Raw genomic sequence first — 24,670 nt, forward strand, 5'->3', positions numbered from 1 at the left:
ATTCTCCTACTGCATTATATTAGCTGGGAGTCCAAATTAAACATCTGGCCCCAGAGCAAATAACTTTATCCACTGGAAAAGTCACTATCTTAGCAAATGACTACTCCAACTAACGCTTTTGGCAAGTTTTCCACACAATCCCTTACTTAAATTTGACATATGCTTCTACCCTATCCACAAATGATGGAGTTATTGGGGAAATCTTGCACACATTTCATCTCCTGGATAGGGACCCATCCAGTGGATTAAATAATCCGCTCTTTGAACAACTGGGACCTGGTGCCGTTAGTGATACATGTTGACGTCGCATATGGTACAATATAAATAATAATAATAATAATAATAATAATACTAATAATAATAATAATAATAATAATAATAATAATAATAATAGTTTCTTGATATCCCTCTCGCAGCCTAAAAGGCTGAATTACAAGGATGGTCAGTGACAATAATACAAGACACTACGGTATAAAGACAGTCAAATAAATAATTATATAAATATGAATATGGAATATGAAATATGAATATGAAACATGGGTGTAATTAATCAACACGGAATTGGGTTGGGACATCAACAGTTAGCTCAGTTTAGCTTAAATTCAGAATCAAAGTGCATATTCACCTTATTGTATTCCATACATTCCTTTATGATACCGGTTGGGAGAATTTGTTTGAACAATCAATTTTCTTTGTTGATCATTCTCATCACTTACAAAAAATGCGTTGATGTTTGATCAAGAGGTGATTTTGTGGCAGAACTAATGGGTGATGCAACTAGGGGCAACAAACCACCTATCAACGTCTGTTCAGATGTGGAGGCCAATTTCTGTTGCAAAAGAGAACTCATAAATAATTCATGAAGCCCAAACTGAGGGATTGGCATTGTTGATTGATTTATATGTGCAAAAAGGAAATTATTTTATCAAATTATCGATGGCTGATGTCAAGGGTTAAAGATTTGGAATGAGCTTTCAATTAAATTAATTAATTAATTAATTAATTAATTAATAATTAATATTTCTAAGGCGCATATTAACATGTGGATATGATGGAATGTGGAATGCGCCTTACAAAGTATGTAAGAAATAGTTATTTACAATTCTTACATCAAAAGCTATTCGTATTATAAGCAACTCTAAATAAAAATGTCTTCAATTTTGACTTAATACGTTTAAGATTGTCCTCGTCTCTTATTGCACTCGGCAGCTTATTCCAGCGTGGTGGGGCAGCAGCAGTAAAAGCCCTGTCATCGAGTGTTCAACAAGAAATGGAGGCTAATTCGCGGTACAAAGTTTGTTGCTGAAATTGAGGCCGATCAGCGGAATATTTATCTCCTTTAATTTGATTTTCGTGGTCTTGCTCTGACTTGCTGCCAACCCTCACGCACCCTACTCGTACAGAGATGACAGGGATAAGTCAGAGTCTTGCAATTTGCAAGTCTATTGAGCTCGAGGTGTTAACCGTGGAACATGTCTGCCGTGTATGCATATGGCTGGTGCTGTCCGGCAACTCGATATCCCGTGGCTCTCTTGCGGCATGTACCCTCCATTCACAGCAGCATAGAACTCCTTTCATTTTGTCCCTGAATCGTTGGTTTATCAGAGCGTATGCAAAGGGATTGACGGCGGAATTGATCATGATCATGGTGTGAATGACAGAAAATACAACAGGAGGGAGGGTGTGTAAGGCAACATCGTTCACCAAATGAAGTATGACGTCTGTGGGCCAGCAGATTCCAAAGAGAGCACTGACGGCCACAACCATCAAGGTGACTCGCTTGCGCACTTTCAAAACAACCTGTGTACAGGGAGATGACAATAGACATAAGTGGCCATGTAAAGCCTGGTTTACACTTGTAAGATAAAAGGCGAACTAGCACGAGATGGGCACACGAGATGGGCATTGCTTTTAATTTCCTTGTGGTTATGATCGTGCTTATTTCAAACCAGTTGGCCTAGGTTCCAACTGGTAAAATAAGCACAAACACTAAGCGCCATACGCACGCGTAGTACCGTTTAGCTCTTATGCTAATATAAAGCTTGTGCTTATCTCACACCGGTCCTAACTTGTGACATAAGCATAAGCATCCCAGGCATAAGCACGAATGCAAGTAAAGAAAACATTTTTTTTTCTGGAATGTGTCTGTGCTTGTGCTTGTGTGTATGTCACAGCGCTTCACACAAGGTTTCCCTTATGCTTGTACTTTGGGGTTACCTGTACCGTTTGCACCGTCTTACATGGCTGGTAGAAAGGACAAAAGAACGAACAACAGAACAATGATCCCAACCCTAAAACACAATGAACCTGCAGGGTCCAGTGAAAATAGTGCTTTTAAAGGTGCAGGTTTACTGTGTGCTTTAAACCTATCGCACACCTGGGAACCAGGCTTGAAGGAAAAGTTGAACTGACGTCTGCGTTTTATTTTCTTAAACGAATTAACGGCTAATTTTTTCAAAATTTCCGTAGACAATTTCAGCAAAGTGCCAGTGGTCTTAATAATTTTCATGAAAGAATCAAGGAATAATTGTTACTTATGTTACTGGAATAAAAGGACGTGCTGATGCTTTTTTCCTAAGCTCGCAAATTTGTTTCATCTTTGCTCGCAAAAAGATTTTTTGATTAAAATATTTGAAACGTAGCAACACTCAGTTTCCAAAAGCTAAAAAGATAATTGAAGATAACATATAAGCAAGACAAGATAAAATAAGGTAGCCATTTGCATGAAGCTTAAAATGCAGACATTTCTCTGACGAATAAAAGTTGAGCCATGATGTTGAGTAGTTTTTATGAATTCATCTGCGCAAAAAATTATTAAATTTTGCCGTCCCTAATTTTAAAAGCATCCAAATATTTTTTACTATTACCTTTGCTTAAGCTCGGAATTAACCTTAAAAATTTTACTGGGGTATTTTTTTAGTCACTGACATAGGCGTACTCGAAAAAAGCTTTTCAAACCTATGACATTTGCCTGTGTCACTGACTGAAAAGGAAAACCTCTATCATTTATTCACCAGGCTTAAAACCAAACCTCCCACTTCTTCCATTCAAAAAGTTTATTGTTTATCACCAGTAAACTTACATACGTTGCAATCGAATCGCTGAGAGCTTATGGGTCCGTTTAACATTTCCTCTTAAATTCTTTAATTAAACAGTGTCCTCTTGAACTTGATGTTCCAAATAACCGTTAATTCGGATTTTTGTTTTAACTAGGAGTAATGTGCCATAATTTCTGACTCCTTACTGATTTTGTTAGAAGCACTAGCCGGCGAAGAGGAGTAAACCACAGCTAAAAAAATGTGTCCTTTTAAGCTATCACTGAGCCTCAATATTCATCTTTTTTCCTTGCCAAAGAATGGCTCGCTTGACTCTGTACTTCTGAATTGGGAAGATACAGTTCTTTTGAGAATAATGTTATTCAGTGAGTGACACAGGCATACTCGGAAAAATCCGAGTGCTCCTATCAGGAGTCGAACCTGCCACCTGACGATTACTAGTTCGGATACTCTACCACTGAGCTACAAGAGACTCGTGGGAGCTAAGGCGATTAAACTAGGTTCATGGGACAAATATCCTGCACACTGTTAGGATTGGAATGTCATGTGTGGCATATGCACAATGGAAATAAATGTGATGAAGTTCTTTTGTTTCTGAATAACTTCAAAAACTCATTCATAAGCCCATTGACCCATCAAATGGTCGGTAAAACATCACGTGAGTGGTTTTAAAACTTGATTAAACATCCTCCTTATTAGTATGCAGTGTTTAATGTTTTTCTCGTATGCTTATTTCCAACGTTCACAAAAGCATCATTGTTATAAACTCTCTTGACACACGCTTCTCCAGGAATGTTTTTGAGGCCGTTCAAAAAACTCGCAGCACGTGTTTTATCGGGTCTAAAACCTCTCGGCTGCACCTCGTGGTGTTAAATCCCGATAAAACACTGCTCCTCGTGCTTTAAACATGTCTAGCACGTGGGCCGACAGTTTCATCATTTCCACTGTTACTTTGCTTTTATCTCCGTTCAATGTTTCAGATTGAAATGTAAAAGAAGAAGAAATCGTTTCGAAGCCAGAGCTATTTAAAACACTCCAAAGTCAAGTAAATCAAAGTAATTTTTTCACTTTTTTAAGTGTTCAGAAGTTTAATTTCTGGTAGATCCTAAACGTTTTTTGTAATCTAGAGCCTTGCCTTTCTTTTATTCTTAGCTTCACTCTTGTCTGTTAAGTCCTTTGTTTATCTTCTCAGTCGCCTATTGACGTCATTGTGAGGGCAAAGCTCCCTCAGCTATCTGCTAGCTTTTGGAGCAATAACTAAACATTGTTTAAATAAAAGGCCTTAAAGGGGAAGTATCATGGGGTTTTTGATATCTTTTGTTAAAAATGATGACATAAGATCTTCAATCAGCTGCCTAATAATTCTAGAATGACGAGAGGAAAGAAATCAACTCGATTATTGAAAGGAACAACTCGTGACCTGTTCTAGCACATTTTGGAAACAAAAATGCGAGAACTTGAAAAACATTAGCCTAATATTTTCCAAGTTTCAATCCACACGAGCCCACTCTGTCTCTGACTAGAGGCACTAATCAACAGTTTTATTGCACTGGGGTGATAATTTAAAACAAACTTGACAATTATTTCGTTTTTTCTACTAACAGACAAACATTTTTGGGTTTTGAAATGACAGCAAATTTGCATGATACTTCCCCTTGAAGCAAGCCAACTAGCTCGCGTCTATAGAGTGACAGCTGGTCAAGACACACGTCACTGACCTTCCCTTAACAACGACACTGTTGTAGCGTCAAAGGGTATAGACGACCCGGGCGCGTGGTGGACCCTGGGGAACAACGCATCCATCATTATCTACTATGGTTCCATCTGATGTCATGGTCGGTAAGGCGCTGGTCGATGCCCAATGAGATTGTGTTCCCTTGCGAGTTAGCCTGTGAACAGGCTCCCAAGTGGGGTATAGGGCGAACAGAAACATCGGCGAGCCGGGCGAGCGGAGCGCGGTATGGGGCGAGGAAGAAAGAAAGCGAGTTCGATTTTTGTCTTCACCCTAGACCCTACTTGGGAGCCTGTTCACAGGCTACTTGCGAGTGGTTAAGTTTAACCTCTCTAGCAAGCCGAGGAAAAGTTGCCATGCTCCGGAAGTAAGAAATTCACCGAAGCTGTGAAATGTGTCCAAGGGGTGAGCGACGACTTACCAGGTCCCACAAAGGACCTTTATGTTCGAACTATTGAGGGATTGAGTACTGAGTAACAGTGCCAGTTGCACAACCTCCTCCATGAATTTCAGGGCATTATTTTTCAACATCTGGGCAGGATTGGGCTAGCCAACACTAGATTTACACAGATAATTGTGCGCTTTTTCGCCGGTCCTTCTTTCCCACCCGGATATGAGGAAGCCCTTAAAGCTGTTCAGAAGATGCATAAGAAGGGGCCTCGCCTTGGCGAAAAAGAAAGACTGCTCAATGTTATTCTGTGTGGATTACCTTGTTTGACTCTCTGACTCATCTTGATTTTCAACCTTAGAACTTGAATGTGGGTACTGGCAAGTGGACGTAGCGGAGAAAGATTGTGTGAAGACATCGTTCGATTCGATGTTCGTGTAGTATGAATACAGGCACGAGACTAATTACAATTTTCTTTGAAAGCAATCCTCGGGTGTGTGTCGTTCAAGATCCACTGGGCGTCTGTTGTGATTAGCCATAGAAATACTTTGAGTTTAATTAGTCTTTCGGCACTCAATAGTTAACTGATCTATACTGAATTCGCCATTTAACCAGACAAACTTAGATATTTCATACATGAATCCACCAAAATTGATAATTTGTTGTGTTTTGCCATACCTGTTGTTGGTAAGTGAGCTCGTTATCGTCATTGCGCTTGAACCACAAAGCGTACACTACTCTGGAGTACACCCCTACCATCAGCAGAAACGAAATCATGATAAAGGCAAAGCATGCCAAGAAAAATGCCTTGGGTATCCACATTTCACGATCAGACCACAAGTAGATGCAGTGTTTGGACTCTCTTCCATTCCCAAAATCCCTCTGCAAGAATAACGGGATGTTGAAAATCACCGAGAATAACCACGAACCAGGAATAATCACCTAGGAAAAGAAAAATGTGTAAACGTCTTGATGTTAAATAACACAAGTACTTCCAGAGATACACTATTTAAAGAGGCACACTCCATAGTAGAAGCAGATACAAGGGTGGAGCAGTTTCAACATGCGTTTAATTTGTCTGGGTTTTTGTTGCAAAAAATTGAGAAGTGGTTTCCTTTCTTAAATAAGGTTAATTTTATTGCAGATACTTTTACGTTACTGGATCATACAGCCCAGTAAGTAGAACACTGGAATGCTGAGAGTGAGGTCTCGGATTCGAAACCTGGACGGACCGCTATCCAGGGTCAGCTGGTGAGATAATGCTGGCTGTGCATGAAGAACCTTGTCTCAGCATAGATAGATGATCGCGTCGTTGAATGGGTCGTTGGGTCGCTGGGACGTTGAGCCGTTGGCCTTGTCTCCTACACCTTGTTTGGTTTGTCTTACCTGTAGGGGGACGTAAAAGAACCCACGGCGCTCTATGCAAAGAGTAGGGGAAGAACTCCTTTTCATCTGTGGTCTGGCCTTGTTTCTGGAATAAGGGCATCTGTCACCTGCTACTGAATATGATTGTGAACGACACAAGCAGCTTGGGGAAGTTCCCAACACTTGCAAGGCGCTTTTTGATATCGTATATGAAAAATGCACGTCATTGTAATCATCATTCCCTTATTGCTTTTGGCTATGTTTTGGTCGATTTTGCTAGTTTTGAAATGCTCCAAAACTTCAAGACACCCACAATAGTCCCAATTTGGAAATTCTGACCTAATTGCCACGTCATGTTTCGTTATCAGATTACGTTGCGGACCTCAAAAGAAATAATTTAGGACATATCATCTACCCTCTATAGGTTTCCTAAAGAACGATTCATCCATCCAAGATGCATGGTCTTGACAGGGTTAAAATTAAGGATTACGGCTAGATTCCGTAATATTTTATCGTTAACCTCAGTGACTCACCTTTAGCTTCCGGTTGGTAAGCTTTCCCTTGTTGCTAGTGGGGTGTATTACAGCATAATAGCGTTCGAAGGCGATTGCAACCAGGTTGACAATCGAGCAAGTCGCAGCGATCCAAGCCAAGTTTCCGTCTGTCATCAAACTGCATAAAACTTTTCCAGTCATTCCGTCTGGGTGGGTGAAAATGTGTCGAAACATCAACTCAGGTATAAGGAGTATTGAATAAAGGATGTCAGCTACTGCGAGGTTTAAAAGTAGATAATTGAAGGGAGTCCTGTGAGATTAAACAACGATAAAAAAGAACATTTTAATAACATTTAAGAAAAACTACAATAGTTTTGAATTTTAAAAACGTGTTTCGATAGCTCTTCTGTCATCTTCATGATCAATCTTAAATCAAAAAGTACAGAGTTGAATTTACAACAATTACATAGAATTGCTAATAAGAAAAAACTGTAACAGAATAACTAAAGAATAAGTGACAATGTGTAACTATAAAGAGAGTTTTAAATTTACAGGGTGCAATGAAGGTAGTTAGGTTTAAAATAGGTTGTTGCCATTGGATACGAATAGCTTCTTTTATCTTGAGCTGAAAATTGTTGGAAGCATGATCTAAAACATGTTAAAACAGTAACATTAGGCAAACACAAACTATGTCATTGTTTATGAACGCGAAGCTAAGTGCAAAGCTTTTCATATGAAAATTAGTTGTATACGAATGGAAACTAATTTTCATTTTAAAAACTTTCCACTTGGCCTAAGCTTTCATAATGACGCTCCCAGCAACTTGGGAATGGCCTATAAACTATGGCATTGTTTAGAATCTCGCAAATGTTTGGGTGCCCTATATCAGTGGCTAAGCCGGCTCACGTACGCGTGTGGAAAAATGTCGGGAGGTTTCACCGACGTGACAAGCATTACAGCGCGCACACAAAAATTTGTATACAAAACACGGACGAAGCCCGCTTGGGTTAGAGTCTTTCACGCCAAACATATTGCCGATCTTGAAGGAAGAAAAGATTAATAAACTTAAACTTAAACTTTTAATTTGCATACTGTTATCCAGACTTATTAATAAAGTTATTTATACGTTTATCAATAACAACCGGAGTGGTATGATAAGGCTGGGAGTTTGATAACAAATATTTAGAAATGACGTGTCACTAAAAACATCGAACAGAACAATTGATAATTTTTATTATTTGCCTTCAATAAATATTGTTCAGGACGCCTTCAAAAGCTACTTCCTATTAAAAATTCAAAACAAAATTTTAAACAAAAGTTAGGCATATCAACAACAATCTGTTGCCTCTAGAATCCAATGCTTTAGTGATGTTTTCCAGTTCCACAGAAATCTCGAAGCTTTTTCAGCCGCGCTATTTCTCCATCTATCACAGAAAATCTTGCATGGAACAGGTAGTCACGAAACCAGCAAACCTTGGCATTGCCAGGCATTCTTTCCCGTTTCCCTCAAACGTTCGAGGACACAAATTGCTTGCGTTCTTTCGAAACCAAAGGATATGCATGATGAGAAAACATTTGTCGTCCGTATTAATGCTCATTCCCTCTTTAACAGAAACTCAGTATAGACAACCTGCACCATTTAATTTCGGTAACGTTTTACATGGTTGCTCGAGAAGATAAAAGAACAACAGAACAATGCTCTCAACCCTAAAACACAAAGCAGCTGCAGGTTATCAGGCTCCAGTGAAAACAGAGCTTTTGAAAGGTGTAGGGCTACTGGGTCAATAGCCAATCCGAGCTGCTTTGAGTGTTTATCTTCCTATGCTACCCACCTTGGTTAGCAATTTTCGCTTTTTACGGGTAGCAATAATTTTATGTAAAGTTGAAAGTTATAAGTCATTATGAGGCGAGGCTTTATGCATAGTTTTTATTGTGAAAATTAGCTTTCATGTGAAAAGCTTGGGCCCTTAGGCCCTCGAATCTTCTTCTGTAGGCCTAATATTTGTTTCAAGAACATCCAATTTCCGCAGGGCAAATATCAGACGATTGGGCCTCGACAAAACTACTTATTATGGTTAAGTAGTATAGTATTATGGTAAAATTTTCAAGAGGGTTGTGGGAGGGTGGATGAACATTTTCAAACAGTAACAGAAGCTTTGCACTTGGCATATTTTCTATGACGCTATAAGTGAGAAATGTCAATTTATTCTTGTAGTTTGTTGATCTTCTACAGGAACGGATAATTTCTGCAGTGCGAGCGGAAGCGAGTGCGAAGCGCGAGTCTAAAATTGTGAGGCCATCGAGGTTAGCCCTGATTCATCAGTACTTCGCTAATTTCCGCGGCCACTAACCGGCTATCAGCCGATAGTCCCTCCGCCGACCGAGAAACACTCTATGCGTTAAATAATTCCAGACCCCATTCCACAACTGAATAATTGATGTTTAGAAATAGAACCACTGTCTTATCTCAGTATTAATGTACGAAGTATACCTCATGTCTCGATTTTTCAAAATAACAGCACAAACAAAAGAGTTTCCAACTGCGCTTGTGATGACCAATGTGAACATCACTGTTGTAACGGCAACACCGGCTGAGTCCGACATCACTGACTGCAGTATTCGGGCAACCTAAATGAAAACGAAACATTAACGCACAATGCCTGTAAACTGGTGCTCTTAGTTGGCGTTAGTAAACACTGTGAAAAGAACAACCCAGTCATTTATTTGTTTATTTTATCTTTTATTTTATTTTATTAGACTTCGCCTTCAAAATTAAAACTATAAACAGAACATAACAACGTGAAACAGAAGATAAACGAGTACTGGTTAAGGCAGGGTGACCACAACAGCTATGCTATCTCGACTTTAGGGATGTGCTTCCTTAGTTGCTTGCTTTTCGTTCTAGTTTACTGAGTTGAAGCCTTTGACCAAAAACAGGCGCGCTTCACCAAGAAAATTATAACATGGTACCACAATTTTTGGGGGCCTCCTCCGTTTCCTAGTACCATCGTCGTCGTCGTCCTTATCGTTTTTTTTTTGGGCGATTCAGCTAGCCTACTAACTCCTTCAGTTTGCATTTCTGCTGACTTCAATGACGCTACTACACGTATATTTATCAAGTTTGTGCTTCAGAATCACACCTATAAAAATTGAACATTTATATTCCGTAACAATATGCATTTCTCACTCAGCTCTATGGTACTTTCATAGGCAGTCCTTTCGTGTCATATGTATCGCTTAAGTGCACGGTTATCAACTCTTAAACTTATATTGAGTCTGCTGGTCCGTTTTTATAGACTTTCTCGTCGGTTCTTTTTGATTTGAATTTTGTGTCTGCAGGTGCTTTTATTGACGTCCGTTTGTTTTAATCAACCCATGTTGTTAGGAACTATGGCATACTCCATCGACTCCTGTTTGCGACTCTCGCGTTCTCTTAATGACTTTGTCTGAATTCATTATGAAGCTCCCATCGATTCCCGTCTGATTTTCCCGACTTATTGTGCTTTCCTGACTCTGATGTTTGATTCGGATTCTGCTTAAACTGAATCTGGTGAATGCTTTTATCCTGACTATATTACATGCATGCGCTTTCACCATTCTTGTTTTCAATCTTCGAATCACACGATATCAGTTCTAGAGAATTCTTGGAAAAAAAGTGAAACTGGAAAATAAAACATTTACTTTAGAAAAAAAAAAGATGGTTAATTTCACTTTCGGTACAAACGATGTTTATGGCACTTTCGACATTGCTGATCGTGGCAATATGCATACCGCGTATCATACGAACCTAGCAAATGGCCTAGCTCGTCAGTTGTTGGAACATTCGATTGCTCACCTTGCTGAGACTTGAGTGTTTGATTCCCGTCAGCGGTTCAGAGTTTTGTTTTTCCCATGCTTGCCACAAGCAACAAATTGTTTTAGTATCTTAGCTGCAGCGTACCGAATTTTGAATCTCGAAAACTGAACAGCTTCACATCCTAGCTTTAAAGATTATCGTAAACTAGTCAATAGTATGATTTTCGTTTTTCATATATTTACTAATATATAACAAGTTATGTTAAAAAAATTAACTTACCTGAAAAATAATGTTCTGCTTGCTCGTCTTGACCTTTGAATCAGGCTGGTGGCTTTAACTTATGGAAAAAAAAGCCGCTATGATAACTGACAGCTGTTTAGTGTTACTTCAAATTATAATATAGATGGCTCGCGTGTTCCGGATTAATTTCGAACACTGAGTTGGTTTTTGACGTTCATGTCCGACTAAAGACAGTGGGGGTTGCAAAAATGTTTTCTTTCACTTTCCAGCTTGTTCAATTGATGCTAAAACTATAGCATAGAAAAGAAGCAAACTTAACTTTCCTGAACAATAATGTTCTGCTTGCTCGTCTGGACCTTTGAGGTAGGCTTATGGCTTTAGTCATGGAAAATTTCGCTATGATAACTGACAGCTGGTACTTCAAATTATAATATTGATGGCTCGTGTGTTCCGGGTTGATTTTAAACACTGATGGTTTTTGACGTTCATGTCCAACCATTGACAGTACGTGCAAGTTCCAAAAATGATTTCTTTTTCCTTCCAGCTTGTTTTATTGATTATTGTGTGATTAATTGTCTAAATACATCTTCTCCCAAACGTTTCACTTTCAACAAGAACTGTTCAATTGATTGTTGTGTGACTAATTGTCTAAATATTCCAAAATGTTTCACATTAAAAAAAAAACTGATTATACAAAAAATAGTAAATTTGCAGCTAGGATTTATGACTAAATTGTGTAAAATGGTTTGACACTGGCTTAAAAACGCTAAACGCTACACACTTATAACTACAACGTTAGCGGTCGCTTCGCTACAGTGCAAGTTAGTCGATTTGCTACATTTTAAAATTGGCAATTTCCCTAATGTTTGAGCTCAGTTCACTTCTCACACAAAACATTGTCAATGACAGTAACAACTGAGATAATTTTTAACCCGAATTCACTTTAAGAATGAGGAATAATGACATTTTCATACTTAAAATTACAATGACAATCATATCCCTTTTGCACGACATCAACTTTTTTGCTTAGGAAACCATGGCGAAAAATTTAAACACTACGTTTCCTGTAATGAGGTAGCCAAGTTCAAAATGTCTGTGGATAACTAAAATAGCTCATACCTTCCCGCAAATAAGGATAATCAATTTTATGAAAATTGTTTATTTGTAAAAGTAGCAGTCCTTCAAAACTTCACCGCATGATATTTAGTTACGTAAAGGCAGCTTTCCTTTCCCTCTTTTTAATCTCTGAAATAAAAGCACTACTGCGTCCGTTTAATGAAGGGAAGCGTCCTGGGGATTTTGACCGCTTTTCTTTGTGAAAATAGTGCAACAATAACTTCGAAACTTCACTTAAATACAAGTTCATTCTACAACACCAAGACAAAAAAAATCAACTTCATTCTTGAAAGGAACAATCCATGATCTGTTCTAGCGAATTTTGGAAACGAAAACGAAAGAACTTGTTAGCATTTTCAAGTTGTAACCCATTCCGACCCAGTCCATCTGAGTACGTTTAAGTGCACTAGGCTGGTAATTTATTGCAAACCTGTATCACTATTCTTAGGTTTTTGTTAAAACAAAAACGTGTTTGGGTTGTCGAAAAACACGAGATCCCGTTGACACTTCCCGTTTAAGCCACGGCTAAACAATACAGAGATTAAGAATCGCGTTTACTGCAAACGAGAGATTCGCGTCTATATTTTCTTGAAAAAACGAGACAGTACATAGATGAGAATAGTCCAAAACAATTCTGGCCTTTTATGTTAACGCAAAACAACTCAGTTTTTACTGAGAAATTGAAAAAAGCGAGCGGCTAATGTAGGATAAACATGGTCACGTGATTGTTTCTGTCTTTTGTCTTAAATGCAATTCTAAATCTCTCCAATGTTTAAAAGACGTGTGGCTAGCGTGACTTAATCCTCTTCGCTCCTTGCGGAACATACACTACATACGGCTGCCAGACGAGGAGCTAAACGTCATTTAAATTCACATTCATCCAGTTATGAACAGTGCCTACTTTTGTTACTGCGCCTACGTTCTGCGCATCTTGAGATACTCGGGTTTCCTGTGGGTGGTGCCTACCATAAATACAGGGATAGTTTTGCGCGGTTTAAAACTATGCGGAGAAAGCAGAACTCAGCAAGTGCTGTTGGTATCCAAAACGAAAATTGGGGTAACCATGCATTTTTCAGAGATAATAAAGCTTCAATTTGGAGAAAACGCTATACATTTGTTTGTATTTCACGTCTTTTTAGAGCAATTCTTGCTTAATTATCCGTAAAAACTTTCTTTTTGGATTCCAGTAGCCCTTGCTAAAATCTGCTTTTACTGCATACTAGTCATAAACCGCCCAAAAATACTTCGGTATTAGTTGGCACCGTCCTTAAAAACTTGGTCAGACATGCATCTCACATGAGGTGCTGAATGTTCTAACATTGTTGAACCAAATAATGTTGTACGATGTTCGACTGTTTAGCCGCGGCTTTAGCAGAAAAATAGAATAGAGTTTAATTAAGACAATGTGCAACCAAACAGCTATAAATTAACTAACATTCAACTTTTACAAACTCTTAGAAAATTGGTACATTTTCACTTCCTTAAATATTTATTTATTTAATTAATTAATTAATTTACATTCATGTATTCTTGCAAAATGTCAAGCCTAGTTTACACGTACCAAATGATCGGGCCGATTTGGCCCAATTTGAGAAAGAAAATAAGTGAGCGGACGAAAATCAACATACACACTCTCCTCACTGACCTCCATATATTTCTTATGCTATTAGTTCGGAGATTTAGTCTAAAAATCAAGGCATTTCATCTTTGGTGATTATTTCCTTTATTCTCCTGACTTAAATGTTTAATTAAGCAGTGACATCATGAAGAGAAATTAGATGTTGGTCACCACTGGGGCTTAATTGAAGGGTTAATCAGGTTTTCACCCTGCGTTACACGAACAGAAAAAGAAATTGGCCAAAAAATTGTAACATGTAAATTGCTCCATGCGATAGAACCAAGTAATCGCGTCAATGAATTGGTACATGTAGCCTGCATGCGTAGCTGGCGGTTTTTTTCTTGGTGCCAAGCCGCTCATTGACACGGCTTCACCTCGACCGTCGCAGCTCTCGCCCCATTTCCCCCGCAGCTGCACCACTCATTTTGGCCCGGCTTTCCCGCCCACCAAAACCGCCAGCTAAGCAGGCTAGTACATGTATATTAGCCTTAAGCTGCCGTGTGTCGAATTTGTGTATTTCAGTCAAGTCAAATGCAATTAAAGTTTCAGATCAGACTCGACTTTGTAATCTGTTCAGCTCTCAAAGCAAACTGAGTGTATTGTCTGCTGCTTGTGTCGAGGTTTGATTACTGCAATTTTTGCCAGTTTTTCTGTGGTCTTAATTACATTCGACACATGACAGAAATGCAACGGTTAATTTAGGCCTTAGAGAACATTACTTTGCAATCAATAACAAGGAAAATGCCCACTTGCTGTGCAGTAGGCACAGGGTATAAAACTCATGCATGCGTTATCAAAAACAGAAGGCACAGTCAGCTCTTAATCACGTGTGGTTGTATGGTCAACAAGTAAAACAAATGACAGCCACGAGCAATGACTTAGCCTGATGATGGGTGCTGAAATCAGAAAGGAAGTGGGATTCGTGTGCATGGAATGTGTGGAGAGGAAGAAGAGGCCCCCTCTCCACCCTCAACCCCCCCTCCCCCCCCCCCCCCTGCCCTCTGGGTGGAATCACCTTCCCGCCCCTTGCACTACTTGCCATGCAGGCTACAACAAACTCAACACAGCTGTGACGACTGGGTTTTGTGAGTTTTGTTCTTCTTCTGACAATAAAAGTTTATTGAGCCCATGTACATGTAAGTTGAAATTTACTTTGAAATAATTAAAAGTATCTTTTGTTATTGTCTCATTGTACTAAAGTTGGCCTTTAAAAGGAATGAAGTACACAAGCATCTTTGGCCGTGTTCTAACAACACGGGCATATACTTATTTATGAACTTATTTTGCATACTTCGTTCAGCTAATGCCTCTATTAGAATAAAAAATTCTGGTCCATAATAGTGTTGACATGCACATGTATGAGTGGGTGATGACACACATGACCGTGCTTTAACCCTTAAATGCAACATGTACATGATAATAATAAAAATAACTGTACATTACAAGTTATCTTACATGTTTATAAAGATAATTTGTCATTACATTTTTTTGGAAAATAAACAAGTTAGCAATACACTTTGATTTAAACTCTTCCAGCTGGGGTGGGGAGACTGGCACACACCTATAAAAGTTATAGAGCAGTGGGAGTACTCGTCACAAATTTGTTATAATTTGGTATACTCAAAAGGAGTAGAGAGCGAATTGCTAGCAAGCTAGCAATGGCAGGCAAAGCAGATGTCCCTGGAATTTCCAGAGGGTGCCCCCAGATACAACCTTGCAGGTGGACCACTGACCAGGCACTGGCTCAAGTTTAACTTAGCCTTAATGATATTTAGCCACAAAACAATCGATGAATTGAAGAGCTCAGTGCATTAGGGACCAAAAGTGCAATTTAGATCACTTTTTCTTGTTTTAGCTCAGATTTACCGGATTTTTTGCATGTGGAATTCAATTCCTTCGGGAAACATTGCCCCAAATTTTTATTGTTTGCTTTACAAGGAGAAATGTAAATACCAGCTTCAATTGCAGTTACCCAAAGGAAAAACGAAGAAAACTCTGGGAGATAGATCATTCCAAATAGCTGCCCCTGCATTGTGGAACAGTCTGCCTGCAAGTGTCAGAGACATTGATAACGTTTTGGTTTTTAAACGAACAATAAAGACTCATTTATTTAGGAAGGCTTTTGCCTGTTATAGTTAGATTGACTACTTTTTAGATTATAAATTTTAGGTATTCTTAAGTACATGTATATTTTATTGTAATTATTATTATTGGTAGTTATAGTTGTACGGTGCATTTGATCATATTCAGATGCTAATTTGCACCTAATAAGTAATAAAAATATAAATTATTACACTTCAAATGAAAGTTCCTTTAAAAATTCAACAATACATGTATTATTGATAAATTATGATCCCCTTGGTGCTTTACACTGAAGCAATTCATGTGCAGGCAAGGTACTCATAAATATATAATTAAGCAAATTTCTAATCGCCATGAAATTGCCCCTTTAGCTTCAACAGATTTTTTGTGTGCAAGTTTAAGAAAGCACTTTTATAAATCTTTACACTATCTTATTTACAACCCCAAAGGTTACTAGCATAATAGTTACAATCCTGGAGCATTATGAAACTGCACAACCCATAAAAGTTCTGTTACACAGGGAAATTTTGCCTGCACTTGGCATTGCAACATTGATGAGAGCATTAATTGCATGTTTGAGAAGACAGGTTACATGCTGTAATGTACCAGTCTTGCAGCATTGGAGAAGGTAGAGACAATTTCTAGTTTTTGTGCACTCACAATGCCTCCTTGCATAATGTACAGTACCTTTGGTTTGTATGTATATGGTTAACCCCTGAAAGGTATACAGCTGCAAGGATGAGCACCCACTGTCACTTCTATATAGTGCCCCACCCCACCCCCACCATGCCCTAAGCACTTATATTATATTACAGTATATGTAAATACTCTGTATTATGCTTCTAATGTCATGTGATGTCTTTTTTTCGTGGAGGTCTCTCCAGATTGCCTTTCACAGTCTGCACAAGCCATTCAATCCCAGTACTTATTCCATTACTGAAAAAAAAAATTGAAAAGGATAAAAAATATAATTATTAACCAATTTGCTATAAGAAGCAGTTTGTCTGTGAATACCCTGCAATGAAATGTTTTTGTTTACCATTCATGGAGGAATGCCTGATTGCATGCTGAATTGTAATTAATAATTATCAGTTCACAGATAGCAGTGAAATTATAATAAATAAATGTAAAATGCACAAGTCCAGTGATAAAAGCCAGTTACACTCCTCATCACTGACACTTCCCAGTGATCAGGTTATATCTTCCTCTGTGGAATCATTACATATGGGTGGTGCCTGCTAATACAGGAATATTGTTGCGTGGTTTAAAACTATGCGGAGGAAGCAGAACTTAGCAAACGCCTTTGGTATCTCGAAAGAAAATTGGGGGTAACCATGCATCTTTCAGAGATAATTAAGCTTCAATTTAGGAAAAAAATCCCATACATTGCTTCATATTTTGGCGCTTTTTAGAGATATTATTGTTTAATTATCTCTGAAAAATGCGTGGCTACCCCCAATTTTCGTTTTGGATTCCAATAGGCCTTCCTAAGATCTGCTTTTCCCGCATAGTCATAAACCGCACAAAAATACTTCGATATTAGTAGGCACCGTCCTTAATTAAGGAAACAAAGAAATACAAAACAGTCTGTTGTGAAGAGTTTCCTAGAGATTTGACCCTTTCCCTATTAAAGTGGATCTTCAGTCTAAAATGTCAGCTGTCTCTAGATCAGCTTAGCCTCTTGTAGGCACAGGTACAACTGTACTTTCTCCCTTGCTGACTGTGGGGGTTGTACATAGGTTGAGGCAACACCCAACATTTTAGGATTAACTGTTTGATGAAACTAAGCACACATGTGTACACACTGCAGAGGCTTAAATCCAGAGGCACTTTAATCACATAGGACTGTATGACTTGTATTTCCAAGTAAAAATTTTGACAGATGTGTCAAACTAATAATAATTTAAAATAAATTTCTTTCAAACTCTAATAAGGATTAAAGCAGATTGTTACCAACTGTTTTTTTTTTTTTTTTTGGCAGATCTATGGTTTTTCCTACTCACCCAGTCAAAGCAGAAGTTGGCTGAATGTAATAATCCCTCTGCTCCATTCTTGGAGAATTGCCATTGAACATGTTTTTAATAGCTTCCACTCCAAAAGAACCCTTTTAAAACCAATTACATGAAATTAACAAACAACCACTGAGGGAATTAACGAACAATGGTACAAAATATATGGTGATTGGGTCAATTAAATTATTTGCAATCACTTTCTAATATTTTTGTGCACATGCAGACTCTCTATATAAGTGCACCTAAAAAGTCTCCATGTGACTCCAGAGTGCAATAGGGTGTATGTTTGACAGCTGATGGCTACTTGGAAGCCTTTCTTTCTTGAATATATTTGACTGAGCTTTAAAAATATTTACAATCTTTTTCTTTGTCACAATGCATGTATCTGCTGCCAGGTTAAAATGTCCACTTAGTAAATATTTTCTAAAAGGTGTTTACATGTACACGCAATTTAGTTCAGAGCTCAAAGACAAAGAAAATACAAGTAGAACGTTTCTGCATGGACACATCCTAAGAATAGCTGTTTTGTGGCAGTAATTGTTAGTCATGTACATGTACAGCTACAGCCCGCCTAGAATAGCTCTGCTAACTGCGGGCTACAAAGGCCTTTTTTTCAGTTTGTCAAAATATAGTTAATGTTGTTATTAGTGAGCAAGAGGTGGGTTGTTTGTGTCGTTTTCAGTGACCATTACAAATTGACAAAACATGTACAGGTGGGAGCAGAGCAAATGACAGAGGCAGGGATGTAGAGAAGAGAGATATTTTCCCCTTCCCTCATTCCGATCATTAAATTTTATCTGTAAGCCAGCAGACTCCCATTCCTTAAAGCCACTTTTTTTCACTTGCTCCAACTCAATCCAAGATGTACAGGTAATATACCAAACACAAGACACAGTGTTTCATCACAAATAAAACACCGAGAAGAGAGTTCAAAATGTGACGTGTAGCAGAGTATTTTTGAGGAACTTCGGGGTTTTTGATATTGTGATGGAACACTGTGACGAGTCTTCCCATTACAAACAAACTGATTTTGAAGGGGAAATTAAGGATGCAAAAGCAAGGAGTTTTTCATCAGATATCCAAACATGTCACGGTGCATGATTTCCTTTGTCTTTGGCTTTTGAATTATTAATGAGTTTGAGAAGGCAGCTTTAAAACATGAGGACAAATCTAGTGCTTGTTCATCCAAAAACTAGCTAGGGTACTTCTTGGTCTCATGGAAATCAATTTACAATGCAGGATACTACAGTGCACACACTGATAAAACAAGTTGATTGTATTGGTTGGCATTTTGGCATAATAGGGGGAAATGTATTCCCAAAAGCTGATTAATCAATCTAGTATACATTGTATAATGAACAAACCTGAAGATCCTGTTTGTTTGCCAGAATCAACAAAGGAATTCCTTCCAAATGAGGATCATGAACAGCATTCTCTGCAAAGTTATCATAGCAAGTTATTACTTAATAAAGACATGATCGGGGGGGGGGGGGGGGAGGGGGTCTCAAGGGGAGGTGTAAAGAAAGTATTTCACTTACCAAAGGCTTCATGTGATTCCTCTAACCTTCTCTCATCAGAGGAGTCAATAACATAAATAACACCATGGCATTCTTCATAATACTGAAAAGGTCAAAATAAATTACATGTACACATTACCATGTGTTTCACTGCAAAACCTCTCTTTGTCCCATGCAATGAAGAAAGATAATTTAAAGCACAACAGATGGCTGGAGTGCAATATTAGTTTGCGTATTTTGCAGTATCACATGGGTTGTATTTGCAGAATTTTGCCTGCGTTCATCAGTGTTACAGTCAATCCACATCATGCATGACCGGTTTTTTTGAAATTTGAACAGGGTTTTGAAATTTATATGTCAGTTTTGAACATTGCCAACAAGATTTCAGAGTTCCCATAGAAGTTTCCCTAGTTTATTGATGGTATAAAGCTATTTTCTTTACATTACAGCATCAAAAGTAAAGAATGACAATAATTTATTGTTTCCCAAGAATTTTCAATATTTTTTTTCAGTTACAGGGATGTAACGAGTCTTTTTCAGAAAGATTTCCAGAGAAATGTTTAACATTCCATTCAAATGCTGGACATTACAAAGAGAACTTGAATGTTCATTTCATTCTCAGAAACACTGGCCACACGTGGCATTGCTTGACTGTAATACAGTAGCTACATTGTAGGTACTGTACTTGGAATAAAGTAAAAAACATCAGTGGTTCCACTGGGATTCTCATGAAATCTCCAGGAGTTTTCTGGATAATGATACAGATGTATGTAAAACTCAAACTAAAGTAACTTCTACATTTTGGAAAAATTTATGAATACTGGTAGCAAGTCGAAAAGGTTGAAATGACCTTCAACCCATCTTTGGGAATGTTCACAGAATCATCTGGAGAATGATGTACATGTACATGTACCATACAAGCCAAAGGCAAGTTCTTTTAAGATTTTGTAACAATATTACATGTATTTTACATAACTGAATAACATGTAACTGTATACTACATTGCATACCTTATCCCAGAGTGACTGCAGTTCTTGTTGTCCTCCTAAATCCCAAAATATCAACTTCACATGGCTCATGCTAATTTTTCCAACTGCAAAAAACAATAACAATAATTTATACAGCACATAATGACACCCTGCCTTGTGAATGCCCCATTTATCAGTACTGTGCACCCACTTCAATCATTATGATTGTTGTTGGTGGCTCAAACAACAGCTGAGTCTTTTTCTTATCTGCATTTCTACATTAATCCAGTTCCCTCTTCATTGACACCAAGTTGATCCTAGGCCAGCTGCACTGAGTGATTACCTAAAAGAGACCCAAAGTGGATCTGCCAACTCTCCTGTGGAGTTTCCCAGATATAGAATGAATATCCCAGTCTCCTATACAGCCAACCAAATCTCCCAGATAAAAGCAACTTCTGATCTTTTCTCTTCAATAAACTAAGATTTTGACCCAAAATCCACATTTTGGCTTTTCAAATTCAAGTTATGGCTCCTGAGTGCATTTTCTTGAGAATGTGATGCCATCCGGTCTCCATTACAGGCTATTTTGAGTTTTAATACTTCAATGTGACAAGACTGAGCTCATCATGAATCATCTTTCTATTACTCAAACTCACTTCTTATTGCACTTAATAGATAATGATAAATGAAAGGGAAATTACTGGCTGTTAAGAGAAACTATTAATAGCCTTTTCATGTTTGACATCGGCAGAGACAAGTATCACATATGACAAGCACAATTTCATTTACCAAGAATTTCACTGGCATTTCCTCTCCAGTGTGCCAGCAGTTGAAAATGGTATCTTGCATCTGCTAAAATTAGCTTGTACAGCTGGTACTTCAAACTTATACAGCTGTTCCAGAGGATGAAGAGAGGAGTCAACAACATGACCCATTTTCCCTTCTTTGTTACAACTGTTATCCTTACCACTGGGTAGTTGGGTGCTCTTGACTTTTTACAATTAATTTCATTTTCCTGAACCAATACAGTACTGGTAATGGAAGTACAGTAGCAGCATTACGTACATGTATTTAACACAATTTAAGTACAATCTGAACACACATTTACACGCAAATACACAAAATACATGCAAGTGCGTGTACACAGTAGGGGTCTGTAAAAACTCGTGTGGTTAAATGTCTCAAAGCCACAAGTTAATGACAAACATCATGTGTAGAGATTAAGGAAGAGTTTAATTTGAATGTTGATGTACAGTATCAACTGGCACAGTTATTAACTTACTATTTAGGCCAATCGTTGTTTTTATCTTCTCAAATGGAAGGCCGCTGTAGTTGTTGCCGTATGTGCGCTTAATCTGTTCCAATAGAGTCTAAAATACACAGAAATTATGTTTTACTGACATGCACGTAGTGGGGCCTATAATTAACAGCTGACTAGTAAATATTAGTCGTTACTATTAAAATCACACTGAAATCTTACCGATTTACCCGCATTGTCCAAGCCGAGTATGAGAATGCAGTATTCATCTTTCTGGAAAAGGTATTTCCAAAGTCCGGACAGCAACGTAAACATTCTACGACTGAAATTAATTGGCTTTTAAAGCTTTATCAAATCAGTGAGAAAACCTTAGAAAATGGCACATCATTTTCGTTCAATATTCTTGATCCAGTGGATTCGAAAACTATAACACAGTCCCTTTACAAAAGCGTTGCTTAAGCAAGTATGCTGAACAATTAAAAGACAGCTGTCAGTGAACCAAGGTACGACATAAATTGCGGTCACGAAATTCTTTCTGACATGGCACTGTGGAAGCCATGTTGGATCTTGTTAAAAGCGAAGAGACTGGGAACCAGTCAAAAACCGCAGACCCGAAAAAACTTGTAAATACTTCATATAAAGGACATTCTAATATAACAAGAAGTAACAGCCCACAGTAACGTTCTGAATAATGGTACGTATGGTATACGTGTGTGATATTTGCTGTCAGTTTAAAACAAACACTTTAGACTATTAAATTGGGGACTTTATTCAATGCAACCTCGTTCCCAGGGTCTCTCCTCTTCATGTCTCTTTGCCTTCTGGGACGTGAAGAGGAGAGACCCTGGGAACGAGGTTGCATTCAATGGGCTTCAATGAAACAAATAAACAAGGCCAGCCCTTGAAACTCTGGAATCTGGAATGCTTTGCATATGGCAAATGGTAGATTGGTAGATATAGGTAGATTGTTAGCCCAAACAAGCTTATATTCATGTGCATGGATTCAGTTTCCTACACATTCGCTTCATTGTTGTGGGCCAAATCCAGCAGACTCCAGGCAAGGATTAAGTTTTGAGACTTACATGTAGCAGATAAGCTAATATTGCCTGTAGTCCATCTCTTGCTACATGTCGTTGAACATTAGAGAGGTAAAAGAGCTATATGAGCTCGGTGTCAAACAGAAGCGAGTGAAAGAAATAAGAGAATGTGCCTTTCCGCTAGCTCCTTTCTAAGGCCCCTTTGCTCAACTTTGGCTCTTTGATAGACCAGCATGATAATTTAACTAGTTGACTACTTGCTAGCAGTCCAGTGCTGGGTTGTTCGAAAGCCAATTAACGCTATTCCAAGATTAAAAGTTAACCAAGGTTTTTATCTCACTCATTAAAAATGATTTTAAAGGCTCCTTTTAAGCTAATGGTAAAGAAAAGTCTACATTAGGCAAAACTAAGGGACAAAAATCTTTTGGAAGAATGATCTTATGGATAAGCCGTAAATATACTTGAATCAAAGTTCACATTAACCCACATTAACTTAATCGGGCTTTGAACAACTGGGCCCAGAATAGTACCCAGACTAAATTTAGGTTGCAGTCCCCTGAGTTGACCAGCAGCATTTTTCCAAACCCATATTTCCAGGTTAACATGCATGGAATATTGCAGTGGCAAACCCAGCAAGAGACTCATGTAAGGAGGAGGCCCAGTGCAAACAAGAAGCCAGCATGGTGAAGTATCTACAGTGTAGTAAGTAGTGTTGTGAATTTTACAAAATCCTATTTGGGTCTAATGTTGTTCACAAATAAAGAGATGCTGGGCATCTTTGGCCCTTCCCTGGATCTCCCACTGTATTGCAGCCAGATAAGAGTGACTAGTCTATACTGGGCCACCCTAGGACAAACTTGTCTGGTTCTAGGTTTACCAATACCTTTTTCTAGGTCAATTATCCCAGACATTATGTAGCAAAGCACTCGCCATACTTCCTGTATTAGTAAACAGTCCATAAAGTAACTTTAAACCTTATAAACAAAACCCCATCCAAAAAGTGTCATAAAAATAATCATCACCTACCAATGATTACAGTTTATAAGTCAAATTGTGTTGTGTTTATGATTTGTTTAAGAGAAACCGCTGGGTCCCTTATGGTAACTTAAAAGGCCACAAAAAAGAAAAAAAGAACAAAATCATCTTTCAAAATGGCTGAAGTGATGATGAAAAAGGAGGTTTTTGTTATAAAGATTGTAAAGTGATCCATCCCTTGATAGTCAAGTTAAAGGAAATGAAGGAGCCAAAAAGATCAAGCGAAAGAACCAGCCAAGATAGCATTGGGAGGAGGTAGACCAAACAAAATTACTAAATAATTGATATCGGGCACAGCAATGCTAAGTGGGGACACTGCAAATGACTCTGGATTATGTCTTCCCCCCCCAAACAACCACCGTGTTACACTGGTTCCTTTTTGTGTTGCTATTAATCGCCGGATCTCCTCTCGCAGGGGACCGTTCATTTTTATGGGATGGGAGCGGGGGGGGGGGGGGGGGGTGGGTGCTGGTCATTTGGAAGTTGTATGACCCTCCCCAGCTAGCCAATTTTACTCAAATGACCCCCCTCAAAAGGGATTTTTTTGGGATGACTCCCCCCCCCTCGTCCCTTCTACGAAAAGAGTTATACCTAGTATTTTATACCGTAAGATGTTAAAAGAACAGCATTCGATCCTCTCGATCAGTACAAATGTGGCAACAGATTTACCGTTGAAGCATTCAAGAAAGATCACTTTACAGCGGCAACTGATGAGATCCACTGAAGAACCGAAACTCGAGTCGCCTGAGAAACAACATTAAACGCTTGGCAAAGAAACCACTGCAGTATCCTAGAGACTCACAAGACAGTTGCCGACTGTCTTAGCTCTAAATATCTGTTGGATGCGAGATAAACCACAAAACAATGGATGTACATGTCAGCTCTAAGAACCCAATACCTCAAGTGTTGAGGCCACAAAGCAAGGGAGCTGAAAACAACCACAAGAAGCCATAGCT

General features: G+C 38.5%; 2 protein-coding genes across 3 annotated transcripts; both read right to left on the reverse strand.

Annotated features, from left to right (window-relative positions):
• Nucleotides 1–208: 208 nt before the first annotated feature.
• Nucleotides 209–11,394, reverse strand: LOC146479450 (tachykinin-like peptides receptor 86C). 2 transcript variants are annotated; one of them, XM_085110200.1, is made up of 5 exons: nucleotides 11,111–11,394; nucleotides 9,527–9,663; nucleotides 7,075–7,345; nucleotides 5,855–6,118; nucleotides 209–1,800 (listed from the first exon to the last, which is right to left on the reverse strand). In XM_085110200.1, the coding sequence occupies exons 2-5, from the start codon at nucleotides 9,637–9,639 to the stop codon at nucleotides 1,420–1,422; spliced, it is 1,029 nt and encodes a 342-aa protein (XP_084966326.1). In that variant the 5' UTR covers nucleotides 9,640–9,663; nucleotides 11,111–11,394; the 3' UTR covers nucleotides 209–1,419. The 2 variants fall into 2 exon arrangements, with proteins under 2 accessions (XP_084966326.1, XP_084966327.1); XM_085110201.1 differs by lacking the exon at nucleotides 11,111–11,394 and having other exon boundaries at nucleotides 7,075–7,241; nucleotides 9,527–9,649.
• Nucleotides 11,395–15,066: 3,672 nt separating this feature from the next.
• LOC146479451 (ADP-ribosylation factor-related protein 1-like) lies at nucleotides 15,067–22,207 on the reverse strand. The gene is made up of 7 exons (XM_085110322.1): nucleotides 21,865–22,207; nucleotides 21,667–21,754; nucleotides 20,427–20,509; nucleotides 19,438–19,519; nucleotides 19,264–19,334; nucleotides 17,891–17,991; nucleotides 15,067–16,823 (listed from the first exon to the last, which is right to left on the reverse strand). Exons 1-7 carry the CDS (start codon nucleotides 21,955–21,957, stop codon nucleotides 16,736–16,738), a joined length of 606 nt encoding a protein of 201 aa, XP_084966448.1. The 5' UTR covers nucleotides 21,958–22,207; the 3' UTR covers nucleotides 15,067–16,735.
• Nucleotides 22,208–24,670: the final 2,463 nt, after the last annotated feature.

Source organism: Pavona decussata, unplaced genomic scaffold (genome assembly GCF_977016875.1).
Source record: "Pavona decussata unplaced genomic scaffold, jaPavDecu1.1 SCAFFOLD_58, whole genome shotgun sequence".
Taxonomy (NCBI): Eukaryota; Metazoa; Cnidaria; class Anthozoa; order Scleractinia; family Agariciidae; genus Pavona; species Pavona decussata.

Bases quoted from the DNA above. Each gene is read 5' to 3' on its own strand.
- LOC146479450 (XM_085110200.1), bottom strand. From the start codon at position 9,639: ATGTCGGACTCAGCCGGTGTTGCCGTTACAACAGTGATGTTCACATTG. The intron at 7,346-9,526 runs GTATACTTCGTA...TTAATCTCACAG, and splicing joins TTGAAAAATCGAGACATGAG to GACTCCCTTCAATTATCTAC. The intron at 1,801-5,854 runs GTATGGCAAAAC...CCCTGTACACAG, and splicing joins AGCTCACTTACCAACAACAG to GTTGTTTTGAAAGTGCGCAA.
- LOC146479451 (XM_085110322.1), bottom strand. From the start codon at position 21,957: ATGTTTACGTTGCTGTCCGGACTTTGGAAATACCTTTTCCAGAAAGAT. The intron at 21,755-21,864 runs GTAAGATTTCAG...TGTGTATTTTAG, and splicing joins TGGACAATGCGGGTAAATCG to ACTCTATTGGAACAGATTAA. The intron at 19,335-19,437 runs GTAAGTGAAATA...ATAACTTTGCAG, and splicing joins GGAATCACATGAAGCCTTTG to AGAATGCTGTTCATGATCCT.